Genomic DNA, 27,258 nt, shown 5'->3' with positions numbered 1-27,258 from the left:
ACACCATGCAATTGTTTCAAGTTAAGGGTCGGAAGCTGGAAGCTTTCATTTCTTTTCTAAAGTTCTACAGTTCTTTCATTTTCTGGCCACCACAATCTGTGTATCTACACCTGCTTGATATGTCCTATCATGACAGGAGGACTTAAAGTGAAATAGGGAAAATTATCTTTTGTGTGTTTAATATAAAAGATGATCTCTTTCTCCACATTAAAAGCATTAACACACAGGAGGCACAAAAGTAATACTGAGCCACGGAGCTTGTCAAAATGGCTTTATTTTTGCATTTAAGAATTCATTTTGCTTAGCCCAGAAAGGCATAAAAGCTATACAGAATCTCATCCATGCTGGAAAACTGATTTTGTAACAGGTGGATTTTTAAAAAAAAATTTAGCTATTGCATTTATTTATTTATTTATTTATTTTTTTTTTTTGACAGGCAGAGTGGACAGTGAGAGAGAGAGACAGAGAGAAAGGTCTTCCTTTTGCCGTTGGTTCACCCTCCAATGGCCGCCGCGGCCGGCGCGCTGCGGCCGGCGCACCGCGCTGATCCGATGGCAGGAGCCAGGAGCCAGGTGCTTTTCCTGGTCTCCCATGGGGTGCAGGGCCCAAGCACCTGGGCCATCCTCCACTGCACTCCCGGGCCACAGCAGAGGGCTGGCCTGGAAGAGGGGCAACCGGGACAGAATCCGGCGCCCCGACCGGGACTAGAACCCGGTGTGCCGGCGCCGCAAGGCGGAGGATTAGCCTAGTGAGCCGCGGCGCCGGCGCATTTATTTATTTTAAAAAATATTTTAACCTGAAGGCTAGTAAATTCAGAATTTGATTTTTTCTTAAATTATTTTTCAGATTCATGCAAATTCTCTTTGCTTTTTCACCCAGTCAATAAGGAAGAATTTTGATAATCCAAAGTAACCTATACAAATGAAACAGTGCCTACTAGGAAAAAAAATTACCTTGTTAAAGAGAAAATTAATAAAGTTAATGTTACCACCCTGTGACCCTTACAAATCAGACACTGAGAATTCCTTTTGTGTTTTCTCATCACCAAACACACATGAGAAAAACACCATAGTATCATTCATGCCTTACAAATATATGAGAAATTTTACATACTATAAATAATGCACACTTCAATAAACATGCATGCATCATCATAGTATATGTTACAAAAGCAGTCATCTGAAAAGAATGGATGACTTTTAAGAGTGGCTCATAGTCAGATCATTTAGGTTATGTTAACACACAACAAAAGCCTACTTACCATTTTTACTCCTCTAATTAAAAAGCAATACTATCTTTTGGGTCACTAGAATTTTAAGTTTCAGAAGGCTTGGAAAGAAATATGTAGGTGTGAAAAGATATTTCGAAGATTTCTTGAGCACATAAGACTAGTTAATTTTTTAAAAATGGGTAACTCTTAAGTCTGGGAACTTTATTCACTGACATTTCTTAGGTTATTCATTTTCTAAAATTTCTTGGACCTAGAATTCAAACCTTTTTTTTTTTTTTAAAGTAAGTCAATACTAAAGCTGGATGTAACAATCCAAAAAAAAACACATGTAATAGCATCAAGGAGAACAAAAAAAAAAAAATAAGTTTTCCGCTGGAGATATTTTAATTCATGTTCTCTGTCATTTTAATATTGAACTTACCACTTTCTACCAATATGTTATTATTCAAGAGATATTCCCACATCTGTTTTTATTCATTTGGAAAAAACATTTATAGTTAACTCATATATAAAATCTAAGTATAAACTGCTGCTGCAATTCGTGAATTATTCTACTATTATTATTCTACTATAATGGTGGAGAACCTTATTTTTGCTAAGGGTCATTTGGATATTTATAATATAATTCACAGGCCATACAAAATTATCAACTTGCAAATTAGCCTGTTACAGATTTATAGAATTTTGAGTCCTTCCTGAGGTTGCCTTGGCAGGGAGGGCCAGACCAAACAATTTTGCAGGCCTTATATGGCCTATGGGTTGGACCTTCCCCCACGACTGTATCTAAATGATTAGAGTAGGAAGATAGAACATACAATACATCTAAGGGTTCTTTGGGTCCTAAAGAGTTAAAGGACCACGTATCTTCTAATGTTAACCAGGGACTATGATCTCATGCTTATTCTATGGAAGGATTTGATATTATATCTTAGGAAAGACAAAAATGGTCAACAGGCAATAGGACAGATTAGTTGGGACTAAAGAATAAATTATTACTTAGATTAAGAAAAGAGTAGCAAACACAATTAAAAATTCAAAGTTAGTGAACTAGCAAAATAATCAGGCTGAAACTTGGATACACTGATGGAAGCATGGTCAACAGCAATCACAAAGTAACACTGGGAAGCTACTAAGCACCTGACAATACAATAGGAATTTCATATATGTTCTCTCAATTAAACCCTTAAAACAGGAAGTGAGAGCACTATCAGCATCATCTCTATTTTTCATGCCAGAACTGATTCCAAATAAATAAATAAATCTTAAAAAAAAAAAAAAAAGACCTAAGGCACAGAGAAGTGATTTGCCCAAGGCCATATAGCCAGGAAGCAACAGAATTTGGAGACAAATGCAGATCTGACAACAAGGTTTATTTATTTTACTCTTTCTCAAAACAGATTCCATTTTTCAGGGGGAAAATGAAGTAGATAAAGTGTAAAATACCTACCAGGGTTAAATTATAATTTCTCACAATAATTAGAGACACATTATCAAAGAAAGAAAGAAAGAAAGAAAGAAAGAAAGAAAGAAAGAAGCTGCCTTTTTCTCTCCCTCTTCCTCTAAAGTGGCTGGGGAGAGGGAGGGCCAAGAGGTTTCTGGATTTAGGCCAAAAGCAAATAGAGTAAGCAGATAGAAAATGCATCATGAAAAAAAGAAAATACTCATAGAAGCATCTCAAACTATTCTCAAAAGAGTTTAGCATGAGAGGACAAAGTAAAAGTAGAGTTTGAAATGTAATCTAGTCACATGGTTAAAAAAAATCAAAACAGTCTTAAAAGATATTCAGAAAACAGGCTCATCCTCATGCCTCTTCTCCCAGCGAGGGGAATGACTTTTCTCAGTTTCATGTATATATTTCTACATTCTCTTTATGTGCAAATACAATTATTAATATGCTGATTTTCCCCATCCATTTCCTATATACACTATACACACTGAATTGTACCTCATTTTTCTAACAGTATGAGAAAAATGAACATTATCCTTTAGAGAATGGAATGATTTTAAAATATGACCAAAATCTATTCTAACATCACTATGCCAGTACTAAAATTAAACAAAATTAAATTAAATTATAGGTTCCAAAATATAAAACGTCAATTTCTTTTAACCTCAAATCATAATTTAAGCTACCTAAGCATTCAGCTATTAACCATTTAGGAATTACTGAGTATTTTGCAGTCCAAGGTCTTTTCATCTTCCTTGTCTTAAATAACACACAGGTGTAAATAAGGTTTTGCCTTAGTCAGACTTCTTCTTTGAGCCTAGATAGCTACCATTACTACTGTAAGAGGATTCTCCAAATATAATTTTTTTTCAAAAAATTGTGTATATTTAAGATGAACAACATGATGTTTTGATATATATGGTAAAATTATTATTACAGTTAACCAAATTAACATACCCATCTCTTCACATAGTTACCTTTTTTTGTAGTAAGAGCACCTGAAATCTATTCTCTTAGAAATTTCTGTCATATAATATTTACAACTAGAGTCATCATGCTGTACATTAGGTCTCTAGATTTATACTTTTGAATTTAGGGAGTCTTTAATTTCAAGCTTCAATGATAAAAGATACTACTAAATGTAAAGGAACCAGAGAACAGAGAGGTTATATTTTTTGCAGTGAGTCCAATTTTAGAAACTTAAACTATGGAAAAGGCAGAAAATTGTGTAGCCAGAAATTTTATTCTATTCGCATATAACAAATCCTACTACAGGGTACTTTAAAAATAATGTAGTTAAAATACAGTTAAAAAATAACATTGCTAGCTCTAAAAACATTGGTAATTACTGACTTAAATGAAAACAACTGTAGATATCTTTGCTGAGAAAAAAGGCAAAACTGGAAAAGATGAACAGATAAACAACACTGGTATTAATGAATAATGGACAACATAAGTAGTCATAGCTGGTAGTCATGGAGACAGCTTTTAGTCACTACCAATCCAGTTTCCAAGCACGGAAGCCTCTTGTTATTGACTTCATTACTAATGAGTAAGAGCATCTGTCATAACACTGAATAAGCCATAAAATAAAGCTTTCATATTGAAAAGTTCAAAGCAAACTCTCACTTACCTTCCCTGTTAGAACTGAAGGAAATTCAGTATCAAACTTGTTGCTCAAGCCAAACCTTAAAAACAAAGACAGAACAAAATATATTCTATCCAGCATATAAAATTCTTCCCTTGTTTTAAAACTGTTACTAACCTGTACATTTTTTGTCTTTTGATTTATAAATGTGTCCTCAAACAATTTTTATGGAATACTTACAGAACATAAATCCAAATTAATAGTAAATGAAGCTTAACAAGGAGCAAATGTTAAAGTGGGATTCTAACTATACACCTGGTATGGAAATGTCATAACTTTTGGCTAAATGTTTCTGTTTAAAACCCACTTTAATAAATAATCTTTGGAGTTGGATGATAGATAGTATATGGAAATGCATTATGCTATTCTTTCTATGTTTCTGTATGTATGAAAATATTCCTAATAAAAAGTAGCCCTTGCCCCATTAATATAGCCTTTGGAACTATAATTTTTGTGACCAGTTACTATTCAGATACTCAAAGTCTGATCCTTACAAATGGCTTTCATGTATTTGTTCAACCAATTTGGAGAAAAAAGACCTAGTCTTTACAGTTCTTTCTTCCAGCAGGCCAACTGAAATATGTAATAAGTATAAGAAGTCAAAACGAATTTTAAAAGCCTTTGATAACCTACTTATTGATTTTAGCAGGAATAACATAGGTGACATCCTAAATGTTAAATGGTACTGTAACACCATGACTACCATTTTCTGTTAGTCAATGATAGGCTGAAAGTATAAAGGAGGGGCTGGTGCTGTGGCATAGCAGGTAAAGCTGCCACCTGCAGTGCCAGCACTGGACACTGGTTCAAGTCCTGGCTGCTCCACTTCCGATCCAGCTCTCTGCTATGGCCTGGGAAAGCAGTATAAGATGGCCCAAGTCCTTGGGCCCTTGCACCCGCGTGGGAGACCCGCAAGAAGCTCCTGGCTCAGGATTGGCACAGCTCCAGTCATTGCAGCCAATTGGGGAGTGAACCAGCAGATGGAAGACCCTCTCTCTCTCTCTCTCTCTCTCTCTCTCTCTCTCTCTCTCTCCACCTCTCCTGCTCTCTCTGTGTAACTCTTTCAAATAAATGAAATCTTTAAAAAAGAAAGTAAAAAGGAAAAGACACTCATTTTTATTAAAAACTCCATGTCAGGCAAGCAATAATCAGTGACCAGTAACTATGTATTTACCATGGGCTGGATATTGTACTAAGTAAAAAGCCTTCAAAAAAGTATTGTCATTCTCATTTTACAGACAAGAAAGCAGACTCTCCAAAAAATCCAAGTTAATGAATTAAATGATTTTCCCAAAATCATGTATCTAGTGGGTGGGAAAAAATCAAAATTCAAATACTGATCCCCAAGTCCTTTTTGTCTTGTATTAAACTCCTTTAATTTCACTAGTTTCCATCATGCCTAGTAGCATAACAGAATCTAGTAGGTTTTTACTAAAGGTTTGTTGAATAATAAGCTACTGTATTTTTTGGTTCAAATGATTTATAACACTTTAGTCTTAGCGACATTTTAAAAAATGTTAGGAATCCAATTAAAACTGTACAAGAATATCATATTCTTTCATCATTTATGATAATAGTTCAATTTCAAGGACACAAACCAGTTTTAAGCAGAAAGGCTCTCTTCTTAGCCATATATATATAGTGCATACTATACTTTATGTTTAAAATTTATTTTAAAACAAGCACTATTGTTAAAAAAGATTCATTTACTTGAAAGGTAGAGTTACAGAAAGAGAGGGAGAGATGGGGGAGAGGGAGGGAGGGAGAGAGAGAGAGAGGGAGGGAGGGAGGGAGGGAGAGAGAGAGAAATCTTCCAACACTGGTTCACTCCCCAAATGGCCACGATGGCTGGGGTTAGGACAGGATGAAGCCAGGAGCAAGGAGCTTCTTTCAGGTCTCCCATGTCAGTTCCAGGGCCCAAGCACTTGAGTCATCCTCTGCTGATTTTCTCAGGGACTTAAGTGGGGAGCTGGATCAGAAGTGGAGCAGCTGGGACTTGAATTGGCGGTGCCCATGTGGAATGCTATCATTACAGGCAGAGGCTTAACCTGCTACGCCACAACACTGGCTCCAAAACAAGTATTGTATTTCTAAATGGCTGTAAAATTTAATTAGCAGTTGTAAAAAGAACTTAAGTACATTGAAAAATCCTTCATTCCTTTCGTTCATGTGTCAGAACACGTAATGAGAAAGTAATATGCAAAAGCACATTCCCTTTCAACCTGTACATAGACACAGGAGTATTGCCAAACTTAAAACAAGATGGGACATTCTTATGCTGCCTGAGAAATTAACACTCTAGCATTAAACATATATTTGCAATTATGTGCTAATTCAACAATCAAAAACATTACCAATATTTAATAGACCAAGGAACATATTTCAGTTAACTCATTATTTAACTAGTTACATAGTGACTTTGGGTTGGGCATTTGGTGCTATCGATAAGATTCTACTTGGGACATGTTGTAGTGCCTGAGTTCCAGTCCTGGATCTGCTCCTTATTCCAGCTTCCTGCTACTGTGCACCCCGGGAGGTTGCAGGAGCTACACATGTGGAAGACCTGGATTGAGTCCTCAGCTCCTGGGCACTGGGGAGTGAACTAGCAGATAGGAGGTCTCACTGTCTCTCAAATAAAATTAATCAGTTAAAAACTAGTGAATTTATCATTAGTAAAAAAGATGTAATTTTAATAATTTGTTTTGACAGGCAGAGTTAGACAGTGGGATAGAGAGATAGAGAGAAAGGTCTTCCTTCTGTTGGTTCACCTCCCAAATGGCTGCCTCGGCTGGCGCGCTGCGCCGATATTCCTCCTGGTCTCCCATGCGGGTGCAAGTGCCCAAGCCCTTGGGCCATCCTCTACTGCCCTCCCGGGCTACAGAAGAGAGCTGGACTGGAAGAGGAGCACCTGGACTAGAACCCAGCGCCCATATGGGATGCTGGCGCCGCAGGTGGAGGATTAACCAAGTGAGCCAGGGCGCCAGCCCCCGCAGTTTTCAGTTTTAAAAAGTACATGTGGGCCGCGCCGCGGCTCACTAGGCTAATCCTCCGCCTAGCGGCGCCGGCAAACCAGGTTCTAGTCCCGGTAGGGGCGCCGGATTCTGTCCCGGTTGCCCCTCTTCCAGGCCAGCTCTCTGCTGTGGCCAGGGAGTGCAGTGGAGGGTGGCCCAAGTGCTTGGGCCCTGCACCCCATGGAGACCAGGATAAGTACCTGGCTCCTGCCTTTGGATCAGCACGGTGCGCCGGCCGCGGTGGCCATTGGAGGGTGAACCAATGGCAAAGGAAGACCTTTCTCTCTGTCTCTCTCTCTCTCTGTCCACTTTTTAAAGTAGAGCTCTATTTCCATATCATTTCCGCATTTTAGATATAATGGCAACATGTTCCTTTTTTTTTGGACAGGCAGAGTTAGACAGAGAGAGAGAGAGAGACAGAGAGAAAGGTCTTCCTTTTGCCGTTGGTTCACCCCCCAAGTGGCCACTATGGCCAGCACGTTGCAGCCGGCGCGCTGCGCCGATCCGAAGCCAGGAGCCAGGTGCTTCCTCCTGGTCTCCCATGCGGGTGCAAGGCCCAAGGACCTGGGCCATCCTCCACTGCACTCCCGGGCCACAGCAGAGAGCTGGACTGGAAGAGGAGCAACCGGGACAGAATCCGGCGCCCCAACCGGGACTAGAACCTGGGATGCTGGTGCCGCAGGCGGAGGATTAGCCTAGTGAGCTGCGTCGCCAGCCAAGCAACATGTTCCTAACTCAATCACAGACTGCCTCTATTTTAACTTCTGCCATCTGCTATTTCTTTACTAGATATCAAACAAAGAGTGGACACAGATCAATGTATTCTGTGAAATGTAAAATGTAAAGAATATGCTTATTTAAAAATTTCTCAGCTTTGTTACTTTCTCTTTGCACTTATCACCAAAGAACTTTCCATTATTTTCATCTCACTAATGTCCCCTACTTTCTTAACCTTTGAAAATTTGACTTTTGATGATGCTTTTTGAAAAATAAAGTTTTATTCAGTAAAACTATTCAGAAACAGAAGTTTATCTTTTCTAATTTATTGCCAGATTCAGTGTCCTCTTCACAGAGCTTTTTCCCTTGACTTTGAAGCTGTGATATTTGTTGCTCATTCCCTTCCTAACATGCCCTTTCTTTCACTTTGCCTTAACTCTTTTGGCTTTTCCCAAAATTAAGCTTTTATACATATGCATCTATTTCTTTTTTCTGCATCTATTTTTAAAGGAATTGTAACAGTTCATCTGTATGAGTATTTAATAGCTTTGACAATCACTTTTATACCTCTAGCAACACAGGTTTTCAAGCATAGACTTTCATCTCTAATTGTATATTGAAAATTTCTATTTGGATATCTTGCCACAAAATAACACCTCAAGAGAAACATGTTTAAAAATAAATGTTAACTTTTCTTGGAAACTGGTTGCCCTTTTCCAAATTCTTCATCTTTGTCAATAATATATCACTCTCATTAATCTAGATCTTGATCTCATTTCTGCATCTCCATCTATTTATTTGCACCTTCCTTATTATTTGTTCCACTGTAATCATTCTCATAATGAATCCTTCCTTTCCAATGCCACGTTGGCTCTTCTCTTTGCTTATGTGGTTGCTTCACTTCCCTAGTTTAAGTCCTACACAGCCTTCAAAGCTCAAGTCAAGTTCCAATCCCTGGTGTAATACCTTGAATATTCAAACCCTCATGGATTACCCCCTTCTCTGATCATTCACAGCCACTTCATATCTGCACTATGCAATTCAACAGTTAATAAAATATTGTCTTTTATTCTTTGCTGATCCATATAATATCTTAAAGGAAAATTCTGTTAGCTTTATAAAGCAAGGCCTGTACTTTGTTTTCTCTGTATTCTTCACAGTGATTAAGCTCTCAAGAAATACTTGCTATATTGCAAATATTTACATTTTCTTGTTTAATATAAAAAGAGATTATCTTTTCTAAAATGAGAATTATATTAGAAATGGTAAAGTGTCATTTTACATTTTAAAATATTCCCCTATGACCTACGTACAGTGGTTCCTCAGTATTCATAGGAGACTGGTTCCAGGACTCCCTGCAGATAAAAAAACCCATTGATGCTTAAGTCCTTATATAAAAGGGTATGGTATTTGCATATAACCTACACATATTCTCCTGTATATTTTAAAGCATCTCTAGATTCCTTTTTATACTCAATATCATGTAAATGCCATATAAACAGTTATTATCCTGCACTGTTTGGGGAATGACAAGACAAAAGGTCCATAGATGTTTAGAATAGACCCAAACTTTTATGAATACAGATGAAGAACCCAAGGATATAGAAGGCTGACTGTACAGCCACATCAAAAGGTATGAAGAAAGGCAAATTGGACCCAATACTCTCGTAATTTTAACTAATACACAATAGCAATTCTGTTCTTACCTATCAGAGACTTCTTTCCTTAACCTTCCCCTTTAGAGACTACACACAACACACACACACACACACACACACACACAAATAATATTTAACTCAAATCACCTTAGGCCCAGTATTTCAGTTAGTAGCTATCTGGATAATGTCGAAATAGCTAGTTGTTACATAACTATATTGATAATCATTGTATTTAGTGTAGTGGAAAATTTCTAAACAGAATGTGTTAATGATATATCAAGATTTTTTCCCCCAAAATTTAGTGATATTTCATGAAGTTGAAGCCTCCTCTACTAGAGAGTTAAAATATGAAGAATTAAAAAAAAAGAAATAGCTGCTTTTGAATAAACACCTAAGCTCTGTTTTATAAACAAACTGTTAAGAACAGTGGGGGGTGGGCTTTGAAGTGCAGACCCCCATAACAGAATGCTGGTTTGAGTTCCAGCTACTCCACTTCTGATCCAGTTTCCTGATAATTCACCTGGAAGCAGAGGATGATGGCCTGCATATACTGGAGTTCCTGCCACTCGCGTGCAAAACCCAGATGGAGTTCCTGTCTTCAACCTGGCCCAGCCCTGGCTGTAGCAGCTATCTGGGGAGTGAGCCAGAGGGCCACTCTGCTTTTCAAATAAACAAGCATATCTTAAAAAAGAGAACAAATCCACAAAGGTTAGACAAGTTCATTTACTCATTACTGATCAGTGATAGACATTAACCAAGATGTGGGGCTCTCCAGTATTAGATAAACAGGCATTTGGGAATTGCTCACATTGTTATTTTATTGTAGAATCAATTATGTATTGGAAGCTGACCCAGACAGTGGTTCTCAATGATTGTATTTTCTTTGTCAAGTGTCTTCAATACCTATATTTTTAATTTGTGGGAACAATTCTTTGGAGTAAAAGAAACTGAGGCAAAGGATGGGTCCTTTTAGTTGTTCATACCGTTTTCTCCCTCTCTATACCCTTGTTGTTTTACATATTTTTGGAAATGGCTATACATCAGTCTTTCAAAACCTTACACAAATTAAAGCTCATATGCTCAGGTTGCTTAGAAATTAGTGTGGTAAAATTCAGCCAATAAGGAAAATAATTTCTTATACAACTATGAACTTATAGAAAAACAGATTCTGAAGCATATGCACCAAACTTTTTACGATACAAGGAAAAAGAAAGGTCATGCCACAATTCTAGTTAAATCTCATTAATCCTTCATATGGGAATAATCATATCTTGCCATACTATACAATGCCACGTTAGCATAGCTTCAATAGTCTCAAGGCCTAAAATCTTATATAATATTCACCTTATACAGGGAGATTTAAAAAGGTCATGGAAAATGGAATTAAAAGGCAAGTTCATTTTGTTGCAAAAAAATATCAAAATCCATGCATAACTTTTTATAATATGCATTTTCTGTGAACTTTTGAAGACTCCTCATCTAACACAAATTAAGAGTGCATCACTGGGGCTGGTATTGTGGCAGAGTGAGTTAAGCCACCACCTGAATTGCCAGTATCTCCTATGAATGCTGGTTCAAGTCCTGGCTGGGCTGCTCCACTTCCAATCCACCTCCCTGGTAATGCGCCTGGGAAAGCAGTGGAAGAGAGCCCAAGTGATTGGGTCCCTGCTGCCCATCTGAGATACTCAAACAGAGTTTTAGGTTCCTGGCTTTGGCCTAGTCTAGCCCCCGGCTGTTGGGGCCATTTTAAGAGTTACCAGCAAACAGAAGATATTAGATCTCTCTCTCATATCTCTGTAACTCTGACTTTCAAATAAATAAATAAATGTTTTAAAAAACAGAGTGCATCACTGCAATTTTTCAAAGAGAGCTGATAGGAATGGCACTCCATTCCCTGATTATAGTAGTATCAGTATTTGGAAGCCTCTCTAAATTTTTACAGACATGTACTGTTTGGAAAATTTGGCCACCTTTTTCAATTCATATAAAATTGATAACTTCAGCTTTCTTACATTAATTTTAATGAGAAAATTTTATGAATCTGTGAATATTGGTAATCTGTCATTCCTATTTAATTCAGTTATACTACATGTGTTCCGTCAAGAGTAAATATCTACACATATTAAATATGTGTATTTAATATATATGTGTATAGTATATATATGTATACATGTATATATGTATGTGTATATAATATATATGTATGTATATAAAATTTATGTATATAATATGTACTGTAGTGTGGTAATGTCTATAAATGAGAAAAACCTTGTAAGAAATAATTTTCTATATTCTAATACATTAGATCCAAATATTGATTCTAAAGAATATCAGGAAGAAAAGTGACTGAAACTAAGCTATACCACTCAGATGTAGAATATTTCTGAAACACTTCATATTTCCAAGGGATTTCATTATTTCTGCTTCTACCATCTCAAATCTATGAGAGTTAATTGAGTCATATTATTTGAAACCTGGAAAAAGATCTTCAAATAACTGTTTATGATCATTCTCTCAGAACTGGAATTATAATTGGTGTGGTTAGGTCATTCTCCCTGAGAAATAATAATTAACTGCATGTTGAAGTAATTAGAAAGCTAAAAAGTTAAGATGATAAATGTAGGTAGGAGCACTCTGATACATAGGAGCTAGCTTAATCAAGCTTTCAGAGGTAAGGCTATGCAATAAGCCTCATCACTGGGACTAATAATATTATTGTATCCATATACATCCATGCTCAGAAACAAGAACTCTACAGTGTGATTCAACTAATTAGTACTTATTAAGACCTTTTACAGTTTTCACTATAATGAGCATATTAAATGCCACTAATATGAATCAATATTTATTCAATTCGCTTTATGTCAGGCACTGTACTAGGCATTGCAGATTCAGAGGGAACCAGAAACTGGTCTTGTTATTACGATTTACAATTTAGTGGAGACAGAGAAGCTTTGAAGGAAGGAAGTGGTGACATACAGACAGCTACGGTGAGTGGAAGTATATATTGACATTCCAGCTTGAGCAGAGGCAATGAGGCAAGAAATAGTATTCTCTGAATAGGAAGGTACAATGAAGGAAGGAAAATGGCAGATAAGGTTCATACAAAGGATCCAGTTTTGCATGCCATATTAGAGAGCTTAGAGTGCATCCTCAAAGTGTGAGAGGAAAATCATAGAATAATCTTAAGCAGAAAAGTAGTTCGGTTAGATCTGAATTTTGGTATCTTAATCTAGCAGCAGGCTACAGAAGGAATGTGAATGTGACAAGCACAAAAGCAAAATGATTAGTTGGAGTGGTGAAAGGGGCCTGAATCAATGGAAGTGGTGGTAGGAAAGAGAATACGAAATGTTTAAATAATATAGTATTAACACTGCTGATTGCTCAGCTGTAGGAAGTGTGAATGGAAGAAAAACAAGGATGGGTAATGGAAGAAGCAGAGAAACATTCAATGGAAATAGAGAATAAAAAAAGAGGGATTTTTGTGAAAGTCCGGGGATGTGAGGTGTTAAGTTCTGTTTGAACGTGTTGAATGTAAGGTGACAGTAGTCCATCAAGTGAAGAAGCCCAGGTAAGATCCTGAGCACAGTCTAGTTACATAAATACATATATGAAAGCCATCATTGAAACCCTAAGGGGTTAAAGATGAGGCTATCTAGGAAAAGCAGAGAATAAGAAGAGTAGTGAGGTGGGGACAAAACTCTGGAGATCACTGGCATGTAAGAGGAAACAGAGGAAGAGCAGTCCATGAATGAGACAGTTAACACTAGCCTGAAAAGTACAAGGAGAAACAGAGGGTGAAGTAGTCAAGGAGATAAGAGATTTCTTTGGCTAGTAATTTTTTAAAACTCAGAATTTGAACACTTTAGACAAGACACACACCTTCCATCACCACTTAAGCTGCACTATTTCTGTATGTGATCCCTGGAGGAGAAGTCTCCAACAAAGAGGGCCTCATCGTGTCAATGCAGCAGAGATGACTAGAAAGGGAATGAAAGCTGTCTGCTGATTTAGCAACAAGAAGGTCATGGTGATTTTAGTGACTGTGGTAACAGAATCCACATCACAAAGGGGGAAAAGGAAAAAGATTTCTTATGATATTTGGAGGAGAAGCAAAGAAGAAGGATTAGAGAGCTAAAAGGATCATGGGTGTTGGAAGGCTTTTGCCTTAATTGCTTTTTTAAAAAATCAGAGACTGAACTTGTTAACAGGGTATGCTAGTAGAGAGGCAAAGAGAGGTAATATTGGAGCAAGATTTGGCAGGAGACTGGAAGAGAAGGTTATGGAAGGATCAAGTAGAGGGGTGAGCTGTGGACAAGAAGAGGTTGGAGGAACAAGGCACAGGAATTCAGATTTAATTAAGATCCAGTGCAGGTTTGTAGCAAGAAAGTGACCTGATTAAACTGTGTTTTAAGAAAATTACTTTGGCACAAGCATGCAGGGTGGATTGGAGCTAGGAGAGGCATCAGACTGTGGCAATATTTCAAGCAGGAGATGATGGCAACCCAAACTTGAATGGTGCCAAGTAGGAACAGAGAAAATGAAAAATCTGATGAGATAGTTCAAAAGGTATGATGACATAATTCTGGGAGAGATCAGCATAGGGCAATTCAAGGGGAAGGAAGAGTCAAAACGACTCAAATATTTTCCACATTATCCTGGAAGATTAGAATGGGGCTATTGGGGTCAGAAATGGGACAAGTGGAAAGCACAGACAATGTGGGAAGGGAAAATTATTGACTTTAAGATATACTGAGTTGGAGATGATGGCTCTTAAATTTTAAACACTGAAAAAGAAACAACATGCTCTATAGAATAGAGGACTAATCAAGGTTGAGTGAAAATAAGAAATATTTCATCCTAAATATTTTATCTGTTTTTCAAATCCCAGACATTGGGCATCAAATTAGCTTTCTAGGTATATTATAAAACTTAATAAGTTTCTAAACTACACACACTGGTTAATGATACAAGTACCAGTTTGCTGCTTTCAGGTTTTGGCTTCAATCAACACCAACATTTGTTACTAGTACTCCTAATTCCTAATCCCATTTTTTTTAAGCTGGGAGGGACATTATACCTAATACAAGAGCCTGGGGATGGCAAGCATCAGTGCTCTGCTTTTCATGAAGAATATAGGTTTATAAAGTACTTTACCATGGTTATGTGGAGAGGAGATGAACCACCAGTAAGTTTTAGGGAACTTAAATACTATTTCCTTGCTCCTTCTCCATTGTTTGAATTTCAGAAAATAATGCAGAAGGAATGAAGTTTTATAATATAAAATTATGAAATGGAAGAAGATAGTTTTTCACTGCTCAGTTATGTTAAATAATCTTCAAGAAAGTAGCCAGAATCATAATTAGTTTGACTAATAAATTTTCTTCCTAGTGAATAAGGAATGGAAGTAAAACAGTGCAGCAAGCTGGCATCTAACCATTGTAAACTATTTGCAAAATTTTTGGACCAACAAAAACTGTCTTAAAATTGACTAATCAAAAAGCAAGCCCAAAAGCCTCCCAGACCTTTCCACAATTTCATAGTCTTTGTTAATACATTCCATGCAAGGACTACCAAAGTATATTACAATCAAAATACTCAACATGTTAAAATTAAAAGTTAACATGATGGAGGAGGTTTGTAACATATGATTTCATTTAATATGAACTCAAGTGAAAGTTAAAGGGGCCAGGTGAGCCAATAATCAAAATTAGAGGCAGCATGTTTTGAAAATGCAGTAAAAGGGAGTATAGTTAAGAGAATGCACATGACAAAACAGTTCAACTTCAAGTATTTACAGTCCAAGCAAATATAAATGAGGAATCACTCTTCAAAGTACAGAGAGTCATCTTTTTTGTCTTTATAACTACTATGTCCTGAAGTTCCTCTCCATTTTATTTTCTCAAATATGATCCAAGATTTAAAAGTTTAAAAAAAGCCACCCTGGTAAGTTTTTAAGAAATCATCCTCAGCTCTCAGAAGACAAATTTCCACAGACACTTAACGTTTGTATACTTAGTATTCAGGAATACAAAAGCCCCTGGAGGTCTCTTAGATTATCTCAGAACTCTATGCTTTAGAAACCGTCTACTTCAAACGTTTCATTTTACAGATGGAGATATCAAGGCCCAGAAATGGGAAGCAATCTGACCAAGGTCATAGCATCAGTAAGAAGCAAAATTGAAATGTGCATCCAAGAGCCTTGACTCTCAATTCATTCCTCTTTCTACTTTCCACAGCTGTCTTTCAACCTGAACCTCTACTGGTGTGCTATTTCAGGAATGTTCAGTGCAGCACTGTTCAAAACAGGGGATTATTGTATTCATTCACATAAGGATTCGACGGAAAGAAGGGATGGATTGATATTTTATAATATTTTCACAAAATGTATCATGTTTCTGTTTGGAAGAATCCAAACCTAGTTCTGATCACATGTCACAGCAGTTGCACCGTTTTCCACTAGACACCAATCTTGGCAGCAAAGAACCCTCTGGTACATCCTGCAGTTTAGTGACTATTCGCTCACCAGGATACACACAAGAAAGGAAATTCACCCCTACTCCAATCGCTCTGGCTCCTAAACCCCTAACTTCCCTGTGCTATACTCAGTCTTTGCCTGCGTTGCTGCATCACACATGCTCTTCACTTTCTTTACACCGTTTCTCCTAAAATGTAAACCAGGTGTCCTTTCCTAACTGTATGTCTCAGTCAGCCCTCCCCCACCTCACAGGCCCCTCGATCACGTTTCTTTTTTCTCTGTCGCCAAATCTCGGCTTTTTCAAACCCCATAGCCCCCTCTCGCTTACACAGTGATGTGGCCGGCGCCCCGCACCAATACAGGGTCGGGGGCATATCTCCGCAGATGCTCCTCGCTCACTACCCGGGGCGGGGGCGGCGCCTCTTCCTCCTCCTCCTCTTCCTCCTCCTCCTCCTCTTCCTCCTCCTCCTCCTCCTCATCTTCCTCGTCATCGTCGGGTCCAGAGACCGACGACGACGGCGACGACGACGACGACGACGTTGCCGCTTCTTCTTCCTCCTCCTCCTCCAGTTCCGAGATGGTGTCGAACTCCGCCATGTTGGGCAGCAGGATGCTCATCACGTGACGTCGCGAGCACCGCCACTCTCACCGAGAAGAGTTTGAACCTGCCGAGGTGCTGGAAGAGGAGGGGGAACGAAATGAAGAGAAAGAGGAGGGGGAGGGACAGGCTTTGAGGAGACGCGCCTGCGTATTAGGCAGACCGGGGGTGGGGGGGGTGTTGGAGGCGGGGGCATGAGGAAGAGAGGCGCAAATTCAGTGTACGCTTGCGCGGCTCCAAGGGGAGGGGGCCGTTAGAGGTGAACTCCAAGGAATTACCGAGGTGCGGTCTTCGGGGGCTGATCTGAATTCTGCTCTTTGGGAGTCAGCTGCTTGTATCCGAGGGACATACCTTCTGATTTTATTCCGTAATGATTAAAGTTGCACCCACAGTGCAGGCAGCCGAGAGAAAGCATATTCTATAAAAGTGAATTGAGGACTTTGCCCCAAATAACTCAAGGTGCAGTATACCCTTCTGTTTGTTCAAAATTAAAATTTAAAAGACTTTTGCGTCAGAACCTTGCCACAACAGTGGAAAGCAGAGTAAGCATTTTATTAGCATTTTACTGAAGAGGAAATTGCTATACCTACTTCTCCTACTACGTAATACTTCTGGAGGACTTAGTGTCAGAGGCTGTGCTAAGCGTTTTTTGTATCTATCTCATTTAGTCCTCCGCAACTCTATGAGATATGTACCATATTGATCTCGTTTTACGGACAGGAAATCTAGATGCAGAGAGAATAAGTAACTTGTCCAAGGTCATGCAGCTACTAAATTTAGGGGTCTCTTCTGATTACCAAAGCCCAGAACTCATAACCAAGGGGCTATTACTTCCTAAAGGAAGTTGTTTGAAAAAGTTTTGTAGAGTGGTGTCTTATGGACTCTTTCTGAAAAGTTAAATCAGAATTTACAAGTTTGGATTTTGGAGGACTTTTTTTGGGCTGTGGTTCAGTTGGTGGTTGTGGTGGGGTGTGTGTGTGTGTTGGGGGCAGGGAATAGAGATAAGAGGGGAGGTTGGAGAATGCATTCCAACCCAAGGAAGCATTAATTAACATTGTCCATTTTTCCAGACATTGAGCTAGGCTTTTTCACATACAATATCTCAGTTAATATTTAAACAGTCCTGAAGTTAGGCACCTGTTTTATAGATGAGAAAACTGAGTCTCAAGAAGCTTAAGTAATTTGTCCAGGTCTATGATGACCTTTTCTCCAAAATTTTCCATTTGAAATATTCTATCCTATATTCTCCACACTCACTGAAATGTTGTAGAGATCACATATTTTGAGTTTCCAAGGAATGTGCCAAACTAGTTTGTCCTTGGCAGCAGCACAAAATCCATGTCATTAAAACAATAGTCTTAGAGCTGCTAAGTAACAGAACAAATACTGTATTCAGATATTCTAATACCAACTTCACTGTTCATTCTACTACACTGCATCTGCATCCCATTCAGGTGGTGAGACTAGAGAAACAGACATAGCCATGCTCTAATTTAGGATGAGTATTACATTAGCAGCATAACAGTATAAACTAAGTACTTCAGGTGTATGAGAGAGAAAGAAATTAATTCTATAAGAGCAATGGATCAGACCATTATCATTATCAAGGGGTTTGTGTTATTAAAGTGAGAAGTTTCCCATTGCATTCAAAAGTCAATTATTTAAGAACTTTAAAAATAAGTTTTAACACTATCAGTAAGCAACAAAATCTAAGTTTTTATACTAGAGAGAACTTTATCTGCTAGCCAGAGATTATAGTAAAAGATGGGACCTTAAAATATCTAATAATAGCCTTCTGGCAAAACATGTATATCATTGTTTTTCTGGGTGTTAATAGATATGTCATATATCAACATGGGAGTAAAATACCTTAGACTTAAGATAAAATTCAATATGTTGCCCCAGTACTTGTCATTGAAGAAGCAAAAAAGCCAAAGATGAGACTAAAAATTTCCAAACACTTTACATTATCCATAAAACCACACTGAGTCAGTGTCTAAAGGGAACAATATTTCCATAATTTAAAGGAGAGAAATGAAAAAGGAAAGGAATAAGAAGTGGACTTTGTAATAAATACAAATAAGGTACTGGAACTATGGCAAAGTGAAGACGCAAGAGTGGTAGGGGATGGGAGTTAAGGAGGGAAGGCTAAGGAGGAGAAAATTCCACTGTCAAAATGCAAAGAGCCCTCTGATGTTTAGTCAGTCAAAAGAAAAAAAGCAGCTCAGGGAAGTGCTATATTTGCTTAAACTCACAAGTGTTGTCAATTTTGCTCATCTGGTTTCTTTCATACACGTGATGCTGAAAAGGCAAATGTGATTCCAAAGGCAATTTGTTTTGCTGAGCGACAGGAAAATTTGAAACTGGGCAAACCAAGGAAATTTTGTTTATCCATTGTCAGTAAACACAATAAATGCTAGGGTTTTCAAATGATACTTTAGCATTGAGGATAATAAATTGAGGAGTGGAGGACAAGAAAGGAGGCCATGTAACGTAACTTTCTGATGTGCTAAGCTAAGGCATGGGGTAATTTTCCCATCTAATAGATGGAGACCAGAGGAACACAGTCACAGGTTTAACCATTTGAGAGTGTGTCAACCTTAAAACAGTGGAAAAGAATTGTAACCTCTTAATTTTATTTATTAAAACATATAATTCAGTGATTTTAGTACATTTACAGAGTTGTGCAACTATCACTACAAACTAATTTTAGAACATTTTCATCACCATGAAAAGAAATATGTGTCACTTTCAGTCACTCCCAATTCTCATCCCCAGGCCTAAGCAACCTTTAAAATACTTTTTATGTTTCTTTAGTACTTTAACGGACATTTCAAATAAGTTGAATCATGCACTATGTCATCTTTTGCGCCTAGCTTCTTTCTCTTAGTATAATGTTTTTCAGGTTCATCCATTTTTGTAAATGTGGAAGTACTTGATGACTTTTAACTGATGATAAATAAGTATTCTGTTGTGATTTTGTTTATTCAACTATTGATGATATTTGCATTTCCTTCTAACTTTTCTACACTGTGAACATGCTGCTATGAATATTCACATGCACATTTCTGTGTGAATATTTTTAATTTCTCCTGGGTAGATAACTATGATTTGAGTAATTTGATATGATCATGTTTGATCTGATAAGAAACTGCCAAACTGTTTTCCAGCTCCATCAGTTTACATACCCTCAACTATGTGTGGGGGTTTTACCTTTTTTTTTAAATATTTATTTTATTTATTTGAAAGTCAGAGTTACAGAGAGAGGTAGAAACAGAGAGAGAGGTCCTCCATCCACTGGTTCATGCCCCAGATGACCGCAATGGCTGGAGCTGTGCCAATCCTAATCCAGGAGCCAAGAACCTCCTCCGGGTCTCCCACACGGGTTCAGGGGCCCAAGGACTTGGGCCATCTTCCACCGCTATCCCAGGCCATAGCAGAGAGCTGGATTGGAAGAGGAGCAGCCAGGACCAGAACTGGTGCCCATATGGGATGCCGGCGCTTCAAGCCAGGGCTCTAACCCACTGTGCCTCAGCGCCGGCCCCGGGTTCTACTTTTTTTTTTAAAAAGATTGATTGATTTGAAAATCAGAGTTACAGAGAGGGAAGGAGAGACAGAGAAAGAGAGAGAGAGAGAGAGAGAGATATCTTCCATCTGCTGTTTTACTCTTTAGATGGCTGCAGTGGCCAAGGCTGGGCCAAGCTGAAGCCAGGAGCCAGGAGCCAGGAGCACCATCCGGATCTTCCATGTGGGTAGCAGGGCCCAAATACTTGGACCATCATCGACTGCTTTTCCCAGGCTATCAGCAGGGAGCTGGATTATAAGTAGAGCAACTGGGATACAAATAGGGACCCATATGTGATGCTGGCGGCAGCTTTACCAGCTGTGCCACAATGCCAGCCCCAAGGGTTCAATTTTCCTCACCTCACATCCTTTCCAATATTTGGTATTATCTGTCTTTTTTTATTATAAATATTCTTGTGGGTGTGTATTGTGGTTTTGTTTTTCATTTCCCTAATGACTAATTATGTTGAGAATCATTTTATATGCCTGTTTTCTATTCATGTATCTTTGATGAAATGTCTGCTTAAGTCTTTTACCCCATTTTTTAAAATTAAACTTTTTTTGCGATTATTGTAGATTCATTTGTAGTTGTAAAAATAATACAGAGAGGTCCTGCTTACCCTCTCCTTTATTCATTATCTCCCAATAGCAACATCTTGCCTAACTACAGTACATTATCATAACCATGAAATTGACATTGGTACAATCCACCTATTTTATTCAGATTTCCAGTAACACATGTACTTTTTTGTGTATGTGGTTGTGTGTGTGTCTGAATTTAGTTCTATGTAATTTTCAACACAAGTAAAGGTTTTTATGACCGCTACACCTAAGACATAGAACAATTACATCACCACAAGATTCCCTCCAGTTACACTTTCATAATCATTGTAAATCCCCTTTCTTTGCACTGACAACCATTTTAATCTATTTACCATGTATAATGTTGTCATTTTAAGAAGGTTATATAAATTGTATCATACTATATATAACCTTTATGGATTGGCTTTTTTCATCCTGCATAGATATCCTGATAATCATACAAGTTATTGGATGTATCAATGATTCATTCCTTTTTGTTTCTGTGTAGCATTCAACAGTATAGATGCATCATCATAGCTTGTCTAGCTGTTTGCCCACTAAAGGACATCTGGGTTGTTTCCAGATTTTGGTTGTTATAAAGAAAACTACTATACACAGGTGTACACAGTTTTTATGCACTTTTAAAATCAGTATGTCTTATTGTTTAGTTATAAATATCCATTGTATATCCTGAACAGAAGTCTTTTATCGGATATATGAGGTGCAAATGTTTTGTTCCAGTCTTTGGTTTGCCTTTTTATATTGTATGATGTCTTAAAATGAAAAATATTTTAATTGATGACACATTTAAGAAGAATTTTCCTAATCCAATATAGTCTTAACTCTTAAATTTAGGTCAGTGATCTATTTTTAAGTTATTTTTATGGATAGTACTAGGTAAGAGATTAAATTCCTAGTTTTTCATGGTGACTAACAGATTATCCAAGAGTCATTTGTTGAAAACTGCCATTTTTCTGTTGAATTGCTTTGGTACTTCTGTTGAAAACCAATTGACCATAAATGTATGGGTTTATGTTGGGACTCTTACTCGTAATTTCAATCAGTCACTCTTTCTATATGTCTATCTTCACACCAGTACCACACCATCTTGAATATTGTAGCTTTGCAGTAAGTTTTTAATCAGAAACAAAATTTGTTCTTTTCAATATTGTTTTGTCTATCTTGAGTCTTTTGCATTTCAATGCAAATTTTAGGATATTCTCATCAGTTTAGTTCTAAAAAGCCACCTGGAATTTTGATGGGAACCAATTGAATGTGTAGATCAATTTGGAGAATGTTGTCAACATGTTAAGTTTTCTGATACAGAAACATGAGATGTCACTCCAGTTATGTGGGAATTTAAAAAAAATCCCTTCACTTATGTTTTATAGTTTTCAGTGTACAAAACTTGGAATTCTGGGGCTGGTGTTGCGGTGCAGTGGTTAAGCTACTGCCTGCAACATTGGCATCCTATCTGGGTACCAGTCCAAATCCTGTCTGGTCCACCTCTAATCCAGCTCCTGGATAATGGCCTAGGAAAAGCAGCAAAGATGGCTCAAGTGTTTTTGACACCTGCCACATACTTGGGAGACACAGATGAAGCTCCTGGCTCCTGGCTTAGGCCTGGCCCAGCACTGGCCATTGTGACCATTTGGAGAATGAACCAGCATATGGAAGATCGCTCTCTCTTTCTCTGCTTCTCCCTGTAACTCTTTCAAAATAAATAAATAAATCTTTAAAAATATTTCAATTATTTGTTAAATATATTCATAAATATTTTTATTCTTTTTTATGTTCTTGTGAATAAAATTGTTTTCTTAATTTCATATATTGTATTGCACATTATTAATACATGGGGATACCATTTATTTCTTTATGTTGATGGAGTGGTATACTGCTTTACTGTACACTTTACTAGTTATTAGTGGATTTGTGTATGAGTGTGTGTTTTTGAATTCCTTAGGATTTTCCACATATAGACCATGTAGTTTGCGAATGAATAGAATTTTACCTATTCCTTCTCCCTCCATGTCTTTCTCTCTCTCTCTCTCTCTCTCTCTCTCTCTCCCTGCCTGATTTCATTGGCTTGAATTTAAAAAGAAATCAGGAATGGATGTTTAGTCAAATGCCTTTTCCATGCCAATAGAGTTGATCATGGAATTTTTGTCCTTTACTCTCTTACATTTTATTATGCAAATTGATTTTCAATTGTTAAACCAAACTTTCAGCCCTGGGATGAATTATACTTAGTCTCTGTGTATAATTACTTTTATATGTTGGTAGATTCAGTTTTTTAGTATTTAAGAGTCTTACATTTATATTCATGAAGGATATTGGTCTGTATTTTTTTTTCCCTTGTGATATTGGTCTGGCATTGGTATCATGAAAATAGAATATATTGGGATTTGCTCCATTTCCTCTGTTTTCTGTGGGAATTTGTGAAGAATTTTATTTTTAGTCTTTAAATATTTGGTAGAATTCACAGAATGGGATCTCTTGTGTATATGAGTAGTTATTATTATTACTCTTGTAATATGTCTATTCAGACATTCTATTTCTACTTACATAAAGCTTTAGTACTTTTTGTCTTTTAGGAATTTGCTTCACATAAGGTGCCAAATTTGTTGGTCTAAAATTGTTTCTTTTATTCCCTTATAATCTTTTCAATTTCTGTCACGTTACTAGTAATATCCCCTCATTCACATGACTCTGGAAATTTTGTCTTCTCTAGGTTTTTTTCCTCATCAATCTAGCTACCTATTAGAGAGTGAACCAGCAGGTGGAAGACCTCTCTCTCTGCCTCTCCTTCTCTCTCTGTGTAACTCTTTCAAGTAAAATAAATAAATCTTCAGAAAAAAAAAGATGTGAGGCTCACATACATCCTTGGCATCTGGCATGCAGCATGTGGCATATTCAATGGTTTGTAATAAAGTCAGAAATCATAAGCTATTAACTGTCTGCAACGGCTGGAGCTGCGCCAATTGGAAGCCAGAAGCAGGAGCTTCCTCCAGGTCTTCCTGGAGGAACAAGGGCACAAGGAGTTGGGCCATCTTCTACTGCTTTCCCAGGCCATAGCAGAGAGCTGGATCAGGAGTGGAGAGGCCGGAACTCAAACTGGCGCCCATATGGGACGCTGGCACTGCAGGTGGCAGCTTTATCTGCTACGCCACAGCACCAGCCCCATATATTTCTTTAAGTTCTAGATATTTACATATTTTCCTTCTGTTGTGGATTTCTCGTTTAATTCCACTGTGATTTGAGAACATAAATTGTGTGATGATCATTTTATATTTACTGAGACTTGTCTTATGGCTTATTGCATAATATATTTTTATAAGGTGCCATATATATTGTATATTCTGCTTTTATTGATTGGAGTGTCCTCAAAATGTTGTTTATATCTACTTTATAGTGCTGTACAAAGCCAATTTATTTTCTGTCTCATTTTTCTGTTCATAGAGATTGGAACATTGAAGTCTCTATTATTTTTTAAATCCTACATTTCTTTTTCATTTTATTAGTCTCTACTGCACATGGTATTAGGCTTTCTTATTAGGTGAGGATATGCTTATAATTACATTTTCCTGATCCTTTATTCCTTTCCTGATCCTTTAATCAGGTTAATATAAACTTTTTATGTCTAGTAATAATTTGGGTCTTGTAGTCTCTTCCAACATGGGAAGCAGTCCCCACAGCAGACTCATAAGAATGACAGTTGCTTTACTTTTTTATTTATTTTTTTGTCAGGTAGAGTGGACAGTGCGAGAGAGAGACAGAGAGAAAGGTCTTCCTTTTCCATTGGTTCACCCCCCGATGACCGCTGCGGCCAGCATGCTGCGGCTGGCACACCGCGCTGATCCGAAGCTGGGAGCCAGGTGCTTCTCCTGGTCTCCCATGTGGGTGCAGGACCCAAGGACTTGGGCCATCCTCCACTGCACTCCTGCGCCACAGCAGAGAACTGGACTGGAGGAGGGGCAACCGGGATAGAATCCGGCACCCCGACCGGGACTAGAACCCAGAGTGCCGGCACTGCAGGTGGAGGATTAGCCTATTGAGCCACGGTGCCAGCCCGACAATTGCTTTAAGTAACACTCTGACCTCAGGATCAGCCCTTAAGGCTTCCTGGTCTGGCTTAAAAGCCCATGAGAGTATTTCAGGCATGAAAATCCAAGACACTGTGGCAAAAAAAAAATATTCTACATGAAGGATCTCTGTGATTGATACTCCAATGGAAAGAAGTGGCCATCATAGAAGGATGTACTTTTTCTAAAGGGAGGAGAGAACTTCCACTTTGCTTATGGCCTTGTTTAAGTACTGACAAGAGTTTGTGGATTCAAAAGGCTTCCATAGCCTAGGCAGCTCATGTCAAGAGCCTCAGATGGTCATACATACGAGTGTTAATTGTTAAATTAACAACCGGAGTCACTGTGCACTAACTCCCCATGCAAGATCTCTGTCCTCAATGAGTTGTATTATGAGCGTCTACTGTGATACTTGTTCTCAATTTTTTTGTGTGTGCGTACATGTGTATGCAAATTGTTGAAATCTTTACTTAGTATAGAGTTGGTCTTCTGTGTACAAAGTTAATTGAAAATGAATCTTAATGGAGAATGACACTGGAAAGGGGAGAGGGAGGAGGAGGGGTGGGAGGGTGGGTAGGGTTGGAAGAATAACTATATTCCTAAAGTTGTACATATGAAATTTATATTCCTTAAAAGATAAATTAATTAAAAAAGAAAACAGACAAAAATACTGTCTTATAGTACTATTTTGTGGTAAGCTAAATTACTTTCCATTAAAATACTCAATTTTTTTTTAAAAAATCAATAGCATTGTTATATATCAATAGCTACCGAAAATAGAATAAAATACCTGGGAATAAATCTAACCAAAAAAGTGATAGATCTCTAAAATGAAAACTACAAATCATTGATGACAGAAATCGAAGAGGACATAAAGAAATGGAAAGGCATTCCATGTCCATGTGTTGGAAGAATCAATATCATTAAAATGTGCATACTACTGAAAATAACTTACTGATAAATGCAATTGCTAGCAAAAGCCTGGTGATGTTTTTTACAGAACTGGAAAAAACACCACTACAATTTTATGGAACCACAGAAAATGCCAAATATCCAAAGAGATCATAAGCAAAATGAACAGGAGACATTACATTACCTAACTTTAAAGTATATTACAAAACTACTCTACTTTAAAAAAATATTACAATGGCTGGGGCTGAGGTAGGCTGAACCTAGGAGCCTGGTGCTTCCTCTGGGTCTCTCACACGGTTATAGGGATCCAAGTACTTGGGCCAGCTGCCGCTGCTCTCCCAGGAGCATTAGCAAGGATCTGGATTGGAAGTGAAGCAGCTGGGTTTCTAACAAGTACTCATATGAGGTGCTGGTGTCACAGGCAGAGGCTTAAAGTGCTAAACCACTACAGCCCCAAAGATACTGTATTGAAACATGATATTGGCATAAAAACAGATCTATAGACTACTGGAATGCAGTAAAGACCCTAGGCATAAGCCCACACATCTACAGCCAACTGATCTTTGATAATGATGCTGAGAACATGTATTGGAAAAGGATAGACTTTTTAATAAATGATACTGGAAAATGATATGCACATTCAAAAGAATGAAACTAGACCCCTATCTCCCATGATTTGCAAAAAAAAAAGCTCAAAATGGATTAAAGACCTAAATGTGAGACCTGAGACTGAAATGATCTGAAGAAAATGGGGAAAACATTTCAGGATATTGGAATGGCGATGATTTTCTGGCTCAGACTCCAAAAGCACAGGAAATAAAAGCAAAAACAGACAAGTTGGATTTCCTCAAACTAAAGAACTTCTGCACAGCAAAAAAAAAAAAAATCAACAGAGTAAATACACAACCTACAGATGGGATAAAATATATACAAGCTGTATATTTAACAAGGGGTTACTATCAAGAGTATTTAAGGAATTCCAACAATTCAATTAGCAAACAAAGTAAAAATTAGAAATGGACAATAGATCTAAACAGACATTTCTCAAAGGAAGACATACAAATGGCAAACAGGTACATGAAAAAGTGTTCAACATCACTAACCATCAGGGAAATGCAAGTCAAAACCACAATGAGATACAACTTCACTCTAGTATAGCTGTTATCAAAAAGACAAAAGATAACAAGGATCCCTTGTTTATGTTGGTAGGACTGTAAATTACTACAACCACTATGGAAAACAGTATGGATGTTGCTCACAAAACTAAAATTAAAACTACCATATTATCCAAATCCTACATCTGGGTATATATTCAAGGGAAATGAAATCC

General features: G+C 37.7%; 1 protein-coding gene across 4 annotated transcripts in view; it reads right to left on the bottom strand.

The window, feature by feature from the left end:
* The window catches only part of CHIC1 (cysteine rich hydrophobic domain 1), an 81,600-nt gene extending 64,392 nt beyond the window's left edge, over positions 1 to 17,208 (bottom strand). For 2 of the 4 annotated variants that reach the window (XM_070067138.1, XM_070067137.1), the window contains exons 1-3: positions 16,519 to 16,959; positions 9,368 to 9,409; positions 4,312 to 4,366 (exon numbers count right to left, since the gene is read on the bottom strand). In XM_070067138.1, coding sequence (XP_069923239.1) covers positions 4,312 to 4,366; positions 9,368 to 9,409; positions 16,519 to 16,808 — 387 coding nt within the window. In that variant the 5' untranslated portion in view covers positions 16,809 to 16,959. Of the gene's footprint in view, positions 1 to 4,311; positions 4,367 to 9,367; positions 9,410 to 16,518; positions 16,996 to 17,066 lie in introns of those variants that run through there. The other 2 variants (XM_008272813.4, XM_002720115.5) reach the window with 2 other exon arrangements.
* Positions 17,209 to 27,258: the final 10,050 nt, after the last annotated feature.

Source organism: Oryctolagus cuniculus, chromosome X, assembly GCF_964237555.1.
Source record: "Oryctolagus cuniculus chromosome X, mOryCun1.1, whole genome shotgun sequence".
Lineage (NCBI taxonomy): Eukaryota > Metazoa > Chordata > Mammalia > Lagomorpha > Leporidae > Oryctolagus > Oryctolagus cuniculus.
The sequence above is the reverse complement of the archived record's forward strand: the minus strand, read 5'-3'. Positions and strand labels throughout refer to the sequence as shown.